The sequence below is a fragment of the Thalassophryne amazonica genome, chromosome 7 (genome assembly GCF_902500255.1).
Source record: "Thalassophryne amazonica chromosome 7, fThaAma1.1, whole genome shotgun sequence".
NCBI lineage: Eukaryota > Metazoa > Chordata > Actinopteri > Batrachoidiformes > Batrachoididae > Thalassophryne > Thalassophryne amazonica.
In genome coordinates this window covers 10,286,475-10,298,618 of record NC_047109.1, presented here as the reverse complement: position 1 = coordinate 10,298,618, position 12,144 = coordinate 10,286,475, and the positions used below count along the sequence as shown (strand labels likewise).

Here is a 12,144-nt window from a genome sequence, read left to right as displayed (position 1 = left end):
AGATGAGTCCACTGTGATGAGTCACAGTAACGACCAGGTGGACGATAGATAATAACAAATAAAACTGGTTTTTGGGACTTCCAATTTGGATGGACAAGACTAAGAGTCAAGCTTTCAAATGAATTAAAGCTCTGTCTGGGTTTTTGATTAATTAATAAGCTGGAGTGGAAGATTGCTGCTAATCCTCCACCTCGGCCTGTGCTACGAGCATTCTGGCAGTTAGTGTGACTCGGGGGTGTTGACTCATTTAAACTAACATATTCATCCTGCTGTAACCAGGTTTCTGTAAGGCAGAATAAATCAATATGTTGATCAATTATTATATCATTTACTAACAGGGACTTAGAAGAGAGAGACCTAATGTTTAATAGACCACATTTAACTGTTTTAGTCTGTGGTGCAGTTGAAGGTGCTATATTATTTTTTCTTTTTGAGTTTTTATGCTTAAATAGATTTTTGCTGGTTATTGGTGGTCTGGGAGCAGGCACCGTCTCTACGGGGATGGGGTAATGAGGGGATGGCAGGGGGAGAGAAGCTGCAGAGAGGTGTGTAAGACTACAACTCTGCTTCCTGGTCCCAACCCTGGATAGTCACGGTTTGGAGGATTTAAGAAAATTGGCCAGATTTCTAGAAATGACAGCTGCTCCATCCAAAGTGGGATGGATGCCATCTCTCCTAACAAGACCAGGTTTTCCCCAGAAGCTTTGCCAATTATCTATGAAGCCCACCTCATTTTTTTGGACACCATTCAGACAGCCAGCAATTCAGGGAGAACATGCGGCTCCCGGTCCGGTTGGGGATGGGCCCAGAGAAAACTACAGAGTCCGACATTGTTTTTGCAAAGTCACACACCGATTCAATGTTAATTTTAGTGACCTCCGATTGGCATAACCGGGTGTCATTACTGCTGACGTGAATTACAATCTAATCAAATTTACGCTTAGCCTTAGCCAGCAGTTTCAAATTTCCTTCAATGTCGCCTGCTCTGGCCCCCGGAAGACAATTGACTATGGTTGCTGGTGTCGCTAACTTCACATTTCTCAAGACAGAGTCGCCAATAACCAGAGTTTGTTCCTCGGCGGGTGTGTCGCCGAGTGGGGAAAAACGGTTAGAGATGTGAACGAGTTGGTGGTGTACACGGGGCTTCTGTTTAGAACTACGCTTCCTCCTCACAGTCACCCAGTCGGCCTGCTTTCCCGGCTGCTCGGGATCTGCCGGAGGGGAACTAACGGCGGCTAAGCTACCTTGGTCCGCACCGACTACAGGGGCCTGGCTAGCTGTAGGATTTTCCAAGGTGCGGAGCCGAGTCTCCAATTCGCCCAGCTTGTCCTCCAAAGCTACGAATAAGCTACACTTATTACAAGTACCATTACTGCTAAAGGAGGCTGAGGAATAACTAAACATTTCACACCCAGAGCAGAAAAGTGGGGGAGAGACAGGAGAAGCCGCCGTGCTAAACCGGCTAAGAGCTAGTAGCTGTGCTAAGCTAGCGGATTCCTAAAAACACACAAAGTGAATAATGTGTAAATAATTTAGAGGTGATTCAGCAGAGGGAGTGCTTTAGTTAAGGCACGTGAGGATTACACTGAAACAAATCGTTATCTAGTTAACTAGATCAATCTAACTGCGCAGATTAAACAGATACAGCAAAACACCGCTGTACTCCGGAACAGGAAGTGATACAATACCGCAGTGAGAGCCAACCACCAGTAGAGGTGATTGGCTTTACAAACATGGTGTCTCCACACATGCCGTCTCTTGGTTTGCCAATTATTTGGCAAGTAGGATGAAGTGCATTCAGTCTGAAGGCTTTTGTTAATTCCACCTTCCTTGAGGTCACAGAAGGTGTTACTCAAGATTCAGTTTTAGGTTCAATTTTGTTCACAATTTATAACAGTGATCTGTGTGCAAACCTATGAAACGCCTTCTATCACCTTTATGCACATGACACTGTAATCTGTTGTTGTTCAAACTCAGTGACACAGGCATTTTAATTTTTGCAGTCCACTTTTGACATAGTGCAGTGCCGTCTGGAGAAATTCAAACTGGTCTTGAATGCAGAAAAATCCAAAATAATGTTTGTTTGTTTTTTTTCAAAGTCACCTGCTTCCATGGAGAATATACCATCAATTAAAACTGCTCGAGGTAAAACTGTTGAGCTAGTCAGCAGTTAAAAGTATTTGGGATTGACTGTTGACACGGATCATTCATTTAAAGTTTATCTTAAACACTTGATCTCCAAATTAAGAGTGAAACTAGGGTTCTTGTATAGAAATGTAATGTTTCTCCTTAAGAGCTCAGACGCTCCTGAAAACTACTACCTTCTTGCCTGTACTGGACTACGGTGATGTCGTGTATATGTGTGCTTCAACCAATTGTCTAACATTCCTTAACCCCAGTGTACCATTGTGCTCTGAGATTCATCACTGGTTGTATCCGCCTCACCCACCACTGTGAGTGGTATGCCAATGCTGGCATGCCCACTGTGAATGTAAGGCGATATACACATCATCCAATCAATTGATCTAGTTTACTTCGGAGATCTGAAAGCCGTTATGCTTTGCTCTCGAATGACATGTTGTGCTTTCCTGTACCTCATCTTCGCACTGAGACGGGAAGAAAGCTTTTACTTTTTCTGCTTCCTCTGATTAGAATGTTTCCCAGTCTGAATTGAAACTGTCTGGGTTGATTCCTTTGAACCCCTTCCGCTCTGTTTTAAGAGACCGTGAATGGAATTCTTTTGCACAGTGCCTGTGTTTCTAAATTTTAATTTGTCTTATCTTATATATTGTTACATTGACCAAGCTTGCATTGCTTATGTTTTATTTGTCTTTAACATTCTGTTGATGATGTTAACCTGTCTATTATGACATGTGCTGCTGCCTTTCTTGGCCAGGTCACCCTTGTAAAAGAGGGTTCTATGTCAATGGGCGTTTTATCTGGTTAAATAAAGATTATATATAACAGTTAATAAGCTGGTAAACATAGATGGTGCTAACAGCTAGCAGTGCTAACCACTTTAAATGGTAAATGGACTGCATTCATATAGCGCGTGTAGTTGTTTGTGGCAGCATTACATAAAATGTTCCGGGTAGATTTAGAGGTCGTTTCTGTTGTCTCACTGCATTTCACGCTTCATTTAAACCTAAGAAGTGAGAATGGAAGTAAAAATGTGTTTATTCTTAAAGTTCATGAAGTATTCATTTGCTTCTCACTTTCTTCTGCCTCGTTGCTTTGCTACTTACAGAGGTGGAGTGCTAATCAGCGCCGGGGCTTGTGTGTAACCACCACGGTAATTGTGGAATAGCTCTGATGTTGCACCTTGTGTTTCAGGAATTACTCATATATAAATTATATGAGATTAGATTATATAGATTACTCATAGTGTGCATTTTGCAGCTCTCCTCTCACGGAGTGACTGACGCCTGCGGCTCCTCTTCTGTGTCTGTCTGACAGAAATATGCCCACGTCCGTCAGTCTCAGCGCAGCTCCAAGCCTTACTACACCTCCTGGTTGTGGTGGTGCGGTGTGCTTCTCATGGGTGTTGGGGAACTGGGGAACTTTGCCGCCTACGGCTTTGCTCCAGCGTCGCTCATCGCCCCGCTGGGCTGCGTGTCAGTCATAGGTAAGCATGACCTTTTATCCTCATACATTATCCATGTGTGAAAGCAGGGGGAAAGGTTGCATCCTCGGGGAATGATGAGAAGTGTTACCAGATGCTCTTCTTCACTGATTCCTGTTGTAAACAGGCCTCTTGGTGCCAAGCGTGTGCAGTACGTGCTAATAGGTTTTGCTATTTTGTGTGGAAATTGAAGAATGGTGGAATCATTTTCACTCAAATGCATCATTAATAATAAATAGCAGCTCTGTTCCAGATTGCACAGCAGTCGTGCAGAGGGAAGGTGCTCGATGTTGGGAATGAACACTGTTTGTCTCTTGAATGTGTCATTTTAAGCGCCATGCATCAAAAATTATGCTGTTTGCAGATGCAAGATGGGTTCCATGACAGGTCACTACCATAATCCAGGGTCAGTAGTGATGCAAAACATCTTCCACTGCATGGAGGTCTGCTGGAAACCCTAGGACCTGTAAAATGACCCGTTTCTCTTATACTGAAACCACATGCTGTCAGTACCATTTGATTTTCCACATATTTCGCTGGTTCTAGGGCTCGACCCAGCAGTGTATTTAGCTTCTGTGTCTGTACCTCTGATTGACATGAAAATGTTTAACAAGGTAAGCTGTTGATGGAACAGTCTAGACCTGGATTAGTATTTGGCTCCTAAAATCTGTATACAAATCAGATCATCTGACTCCTTTTGACAATAACTTGCTGAATCCTGAAAAAAATAAAATAAAGAAAGACATACTCATGTATATTCAAGTCAAGTCTGACCTGTGGGAACATGCAGTGGTGTTGCGTCCACCACACCCCAGAACCGACCCTGGTCCTGGATGGCAAACACCCAGGCAGACAACCAACCCATCCCCACCCTCAAACGTAACCATCTATCTGCCACAGAGAGGTGAAACGTAGGTGCCCCATTGGTCTTCACTAGCCACTGGGGTCCTTCACACTGTGGCTCCTGTGTCCTGGATCATACACCGAGAAATGTGCTGCATCGCCAGCGCGTAGCTGACATTCCCTCACAATACAAGGGGTACTCCTCATCTGAAGATCTCTAAGGTACCACTCGATTCATACACAGTCGTTCCAGTGGTACCCAAAAGACAGAGTACCAAAGACAGCCTGTCCATTGAGGCCAGAGGTCACTGCTTAGCGTGCAGATCTCAGAGAGGTCCATTCTAACTACATATGTGCACTAACCTTCATGAAATGTTTGGGAATAAATGATTTATTTGGATCTGCTGGACTGGACCGTAAAGTTTCAAACTAAGACACAGATGAGTGTTTCAAATAGTATTGTAGTATTTGGTATTGTTAATCGTACTACAGCACAGTCATTGAGTTGTCTCAGGCCTGGAACTCCTGACCAGTCAGTTAGAACTAAAGATGCCTGTTGAATGAAAGAAGAAACATCTTCTAGAAAGTCGAGCCATGAAATGTCCCATGAGTGTGTTACTGTTCTACTGTGTACTTACTGAGTTGTGTGTGTATAGTTAATACATGCTTCACCTGTTTTTGTGTGCTGCATATTGAGCGAGCTGTGTACCTTGGAGTATTGTTGTTATGTTCTTCTTGTAACCAAGAGAATGTATTATAGCTTCCAGTGGGATTTGAACTGCAGACTTCACTCACAAACCAGCCAAACTAGTATGAACATATTTCATTCTGGCTGCACGTCTCTCCACCACATTTTGACCTCATCTTGAGGTCAGAGGTACATTTAAGCATGAAGATCCTTTGCATTTGTGGATGTCACATCCTGCCAAAAATGCTCATCTGTAACAGTATATTTTGTGGCTACCAGAGGGATTAGAACAAGATGTTTGCAACATTAACACTAAAGCCACCTTTAGCCTTAAATGATATTAAAATAAACTGACACACTGTTCTGTATTGGGGCTCTCAGTCTTATCGACACTTCTGCCTGCGTTGATGAGGGTGCTAAATTCCACTCCGACCTTCTTAGCTTTTTACTGTTGCTTTGACAAACATGCACAAAATCTTATGATCAAAGCACATCACGTTTTGCACGCTTTTTATTTACTCCTATTTTACCTTCTATTAGTGCTCTTTGCTGCCTCATTTTCACATTATAAATCCAACAACAGCTCCGCCAGTAATAGTTTTTACAGCCCACAGTGTGAACTAAGCTGCCATCAAGGCCCAAGATTCATGAGCCAATCAAAACAAAGTATGCCTGGATGACGCCACTGACAGCTGCTCAGTGCAAACACTCTCAACACAGGTTAAATATTGAAAAGGTTCGTTTATTAACTCCAGCCACCCGTCGCTCACTTCGCCGGAGGTGGCGGTGAGTCATGGATATTAATGACAGCTATTATCCAATGGTTGTAGCGATTTCCTCGTAGTCACATCAAGCAAGTGCATGAATACTTTAAATGAAACGCTGAACAAATCTTAAGAAGGCTTCACACAACTCTTTTGTGCCTGCTTCAGTGGGAATGTCAAAATGCTGTGCACAAGCACTAGAACAGCCCACCAGCTTTGTGTTGTATTCATATATATATATAACATTTCAAGCTCAGTCATAGTTGAGGAGTTGATGTGCCGCTGCAATGATAAATAAGGTGGTTGTTCCACTAAATACAGCAGTGAAACTGTAAACCTAATAAGTGAGTGATCAGAGACCACTGATGCAAGAGACATGATGTCAATATTTGTGACAGCAATACCACATGTGAGAACCAAATCCAGAGTAGTTCCACTAATGTGGGTTGAATCCTGAAGGCATTGCTGGAATCCTAATATATCCATAATGTCCACAAATGATTTGCAGACGGAATCAGAAGGCTTATTTATATGAATGTTGAAGTCACCAATAATCAGAATGTTATATGCACTAGTTGACAAGTTAGAGATAAACTCGCCAAATTCATCTAGGAATTCAGAGTATGGGCCAGGGGGCCTATATACAGTAACAAAGTAGTATTCTTATGACCTTGGCAATACAGAGCATCATGGGCAGAGCGGATAATCAGATGTTCAAATGAATTTGTGACCCCCAGCAGCTAATAAAGTAAACCTAGATTAAATAAGAGCAACACCCCCGCCTTGCTTTGCATCATGAGGACGTGAATAAATGTGTACGCCGGTGGCCAGGCCTCATTTAAGGGGAGGACAGCTGTAGGTTTAGGCCAGGTTTCACATAACCCAATCATATCTAAGTGGTGATCCGTAATTAGATCATTAATCAACAGGGATTTTGAAGACAGTGATCTTATGTTAATGAGACTCAAACTAAGGACCTCAGTGGGGTTGACAGTTGGACTGTTTGGATTTAGGGGTGGTTCCAGAGTAGCATGTATAAGATGACTAGAAGTAGGTTTAGGTTTGAGACATTCCACGCAGGTTGTAGATAGGAAACACAAACTATTTGATATTTCTGGAACAGCCAGCGGGCCATCCTCAGTTTCAACGTAATCCAGTGTAGTAATGGCTATTAAGTTTGCAAAGCATATCTCTCTATGCTTTTTATGGACACCTCTGCAAAAACAGGCCACAGTCTCAGCTGGACAAATTTCTCTCCATGCCACATGAACTGCACTATCACCATAGTTAATTTCCCTGCTAAGCTAATGGATTCCACACACATATTTGTCATAAGCCTTGCAGGGTCTCTAATCACCTGCTCTGTGGCCTGCTGTAAAGTCCTAATGTTACCCTCCCTGTAGAGCTCTATGTTTGACAAGATGGCGGCGCCTTCCCCAGTAGATGAAGGCCGTCTGGCATCAACAAGCCACAGCGGCCCCAAAACGAAGGCCAATTATCAATAAAACTAAGGCCTTGCTGTCTACAAAATTGAGCCAGCCACCTATTTAATGATGTCAGCCTGCTAAACACCTCATCATTACCCCGGGAGGGGAGGGGACCAGAAACTATTAATTGTTGCCGACACATCTTTCTGGCAAGGTCACAAGTCCTCTCTATGTCCATTTTTGTGGCCTCAGAGTGCTTCATTTTGACATCATTGGCGCCAATGTAAATGACTATGTGGCTGTATCTAGTGTCATGTTCCTTTGCCTGTCTATCCTTCTGCAGCTTCAGAACCCTAAGATGAGAGGAAATGTCAGGAGCTCTGGCCCCAGGAATACATTTAATGTCAGCCGGCGTCTGTAACCTGACTCTGCGGGTGATAGAATCCCTTATCACTAAAGCCCAGCGTTTTGGCCTGGAGATAGGAGTGGTAGTCACCTGTGGGCTCAAAGGACTAACAACAGGCATATTTAAAGGAGAAAACCGGTTCACAGTTCGCAGTGGCGAGTGTGATCAGGGTACCGGAACTGGGTACCAAGCCCTACATGACTTCCTCCACCTAGCCACGGTCGAGGAAGCCATCATCCACACCCAGCGTTTCTAGACTAATGCTAATGGGTACGCTAGCCACCCTGTCTGCCTGCATCGTCCAGGATTAAGGTAAAGTGTAAAGTAGTGTACTTTGTGCATCAGCAATTTCACAAATGTAGCCAAGCTAGCATGAGCTAACCACTAGTGAAAATGCTAACCACTCCTCAGGGCCCCTTCACACATAGTACAAATAAGTACAAATCAGGGCAAATCACGGCATAACACCTTGTATGAGCAAACCACGAAAACATCAAGCTGACGGACAGGCCTGTGGATGTGAAGAAAAATAAAATAAGAGCCAGCTATATTATTAGTGAATATCACTGGGTTGATATAAAAGGGGATGCAATACAGAACACAGACACTGAGGCCACAAAAATGGACATAGAGAGGACTTGTGACCTTGCCAGATGTGTCAGCAACAATTAATAGTCTCTGGTCCCCTCCCCTCCCGGGGTAATGATGAGGTGTTTAGCAGGCTGACATCATTAAATACAGATAAATAACCCTGGTTAAATAAAAAATAAATCCCACTCACGGGATTGGAACCTGCAGTTTACAAAAGCTCTGATTACCAGATAGAAACCTTACCACTGCGCTACAGTCACTGTCTTATAAATGACTAAAATCAACCAGGACATAAATGTATTTTTTAGAAAAAGAGAAAAAAGCGCCGTGATAACTGACCAAATAGCGTTTGTTACAGCGTACGTATTTCTGCTGGTACATGACTGAAAGTGGCATATTTGTTGCACTGTTGGCTTGTCATATAGTCCTGCGGAGCACCACTCACTGTCAGCCCAGCCCCGCGCACGTGTCTGGCTCGACACGCGTGTCCTGTCAGATAGACGTGACATTCAGATCATCTGCTGCTTGTGCACATGAACTGACGGTCCGTTTCTGCTGGGACAACTGGTCAGTGTGCGCGCTCTCCAGCCCATTGCAAAATGTGCATGCATATGTCGCAAAAGCAATATATGTTTTTATGTATTTCCACATGAGGACAGCAAGCACACACACACGTGTCCATCAACACAGTACGTGTTTGGCAGCCGTGATTTCCAGGAGCAGAAATGTCAACAGCTGCTGCTGTTGGCAGTCAGCCACCCCCCCCCCCCCACCCCCCCATTTGTCCGTTCAGCGCATAGAACAAGGTGTCACTGTGTGATCATATGAGAGGCACCTCGCCTGCAGGGGGATGCGCAAACCACACGCATGCCATGTGTTGGGGGGAGCTTGCAAAACACACGCACACATATGTTGTGGGGGAAGCTGACACTCTGGCACACATGTGTACTTGGCAACTTCACAGTCGGGGCACTCACACAAATTTCACCACCATTTCAAAAGTGATTGTCTGCTGACTGTTTTCGTGCTAACAGCCCGAATGGCCACACATTTTCTAAGTGCCAAGTGAGCGGTGTTAAATGTTTGTGTGTGTCACCTGGAATTTGGCCGATACCTGCTGTGAGAGGGATCAAATGGGGACTCACAGCGCACACTCTGTCTTTCAGTTGTAGCAACAGGTGTACGAGGCATTGGAGGCAGCTCTGATTTTACACATATTGCATATGATTCCTGCTTCATGCGCAATTTGGCTACATTTGTACGATGTACTGTGTGTGAAGGGGCCCTATGATTCACACAGGGGTAAAATAATGAGCTACAATTCATAGCAGTTACACTGAAAAACTGACAGAACTATTAGACTGGTAACAGTAATAAAAGAAACAATTACAGAGACAAAAAAAAACATGGGATAAAAAAGCTTTTTAACCTACCATCCCTGGTTCTCAAGACCAGGCACCTAAGTGGCTCTACTCTACTCTTTTCTACTCTCCTATTTTACTCTTCCTTTTTAGATATTTAGATATACCTTTGTATACTGGCATAGTTTCACCTTAGAATTGGAATATAATATATAAGATATACCTTACTGAATTTTCATGTAGCCAAGCTAGCGCAAGCTAACCGCTAATGAAAATGCTAACCACTCCTAAGATTCACAACAGGACAAAAAGATGCAATTAAAAAACTAAAAGAAGTGTTCAACAGAAATAGGAGAAATTAATACAACCTTGTAGTGATTAGAAGAGCGTTATTCAGCACGCAGTTCATTGGAAGCAAGTTGCAGACCAAATATGTTCCAACTCCAACCTTAGAACAGGCACAGATGTGGATCAGTTTTTGATGAGAGATGGTTAGAACATAGCATACGAGTATGTACATGGTGATGGTTTAGTGGTTAAAGCGGTGAGCTCAAGACCAGAGGATGCCATGATTGATTCCCCGTCACACCATCAGTAAAGACAGTAAAATAAGACAGAAACATTAAGATGCTCCCCAAAAAGTTGAGTCTTCTACTGCATTTTGAACAAGTCCACTGAGCTCTCAGATCGTAACCTGGTCAAGAGGCTCAGAGGCCAGATTCCATTACTAAGAACTTTTTATGAAGCTCAAATTACGAGTATGTCTGTGAGTACGCACTGGTGCTACATATCGCCTCATACAAAGCACTGTGAAACTGCCTCAGGTCCAGGATAGCAAGAGTCCAGGCAGAACTCGCTCCACCCTCCAAGTCCCAAATGTCTGCAGCCAGTCTTTGGACTGTTCCAGCTTCTTGGGTCTGCAACACTGAGGCACCGGTGTGCTGGTTCATAGTCAGAGATGCACTTCTCACAGCCAAAATATTGCAACCGATGCTCCCTCGCCATGAAAATGATATTCCTGATCTGAGTCTCCCAAACTAACCACTCAACTTCCACAAAGTCTTTCCAGAGGTTTGCAGTTTCCCAGAGAGATTCACTTATCTCAGCAATAATGTTCATGTGTCGGGATCCTTGGGAAGAGCTTATGGAATTTATGATGTCATGGGATATTATTTGGACAGAGGTGTTTGGCAATTATATCCCCCCCCCCCCCCCCCCCCCCATTTTCTGGGTGCCCTGCACCATCTAGCTGCACTCAAGTGCGTTTTTAAAGATCATCTTGAAGAATTAATGAAGCCAAAGATGAAGACGGCAGTGCAGCGGAAGCCGTCTGCAGCAGGCGTGACAGTGAGATGCTGTTTCCTTGTCAGTGCTGGAGAAGTGGGACTGAGACAAAATATGCAGGCTGCTGTTAGTTTTTCATCTCTCAAACATGAGGGTTATCTTTCTTCTGCTCTTTGATGCGACTAAAGCTCCTTTTTAACTTCTCAAAGTCTCAATTTCCCTGAGTAGGAATGACTCAGATGAGACTCACGGGAAGATGCAGGGTTTGAATCAATAATTTTAACATTTGCATTGCTGTTGAAGTGATGGAGATGGAGTCGTAGCGGGGGTTTTTTGTTGTTGTTGTTTTTTTGTTGGTTTTTTTTTGCCATTGTAACAGTTGAGTTTTGCAAGATGAAGCAACATTAGTGGATTAGTGAAGTAGTGAATGTAGTTTATGTACATTGCTTATCTTTCATGTACATGTCCTATCCTGAGACTTATATTTTATTGATATTGCTTTCTTTCTTTTGGCATTCAGTGTAGGGTGACAAAGTAAGAATTTCATTGTGCAGGGAAACATGTTTCTTTAAGGTGCATATGACAATAAAGCTTTAGTTGAGTTGAGTAGTGAAGAATTCACAGCACTTCACTTTTTCAACATTTTATGTTACTGCCTTATTCCAAAATGGATGAAATTCATTTTTTTCCCCTCAAACATCCACACACAATACCCCATAATGACAATGTGAAAAAAACCTTTTTTGACATTTTTGCAAATTTATAAAAAATAACAAATCTAAGAAATCACATGTACATAAGTATTCACAGCCTTTGTCATGAAGCTCAGTATTGAGCTCAGGTGCATCCTGTTTCCACTGATCATCCTTGAGATGTTTCTACAGCTTAATTGGAGTCCATCTGGGGTCAGTTCAGTTGATTGGACACGATTTGGAAAGTCACACCTGACTACATATAAGGTCCCACAGTTGACAGTGCATGTCAGAGCACAAACCAAGCATGAAGTCAAAGGAATTGACTGTAGACCTCCGAGACAGGATTGTCTCAAGGCAAAAATCTGGGGAACGGTACAGAAACATTTCTGCTGCTTTGAAGGTCTCAGTGAGCACAGTGGCCTCCATCAACTGTAAATGGAAAAAGTTCAGATCCAGCAGGACT

General features: G+C 43.3%; 1 protein-coding gene across 1 annotated transcript in view; it reads left to right on the top strand.

The window, feature by feature from the left end:
- Positions 1-12,144, top strand: part of LOC117513620 (NIPA-like protein 2) — a 170,262-nt gene that overhangs the window by 92,635 nt on the left and 65,483 nt on the right. Inside the window, exon 3 of the mRNA XM_034173842.1 lies at positions 3,457-3,625. Within this exon, the coding sequence (XP_034029733.1) occupies positions 3,457-3,625 (169 nt within the window). The remainder of the gene's footprint in view (positions 1-3,456; positions 3,626-12,144) is intronic.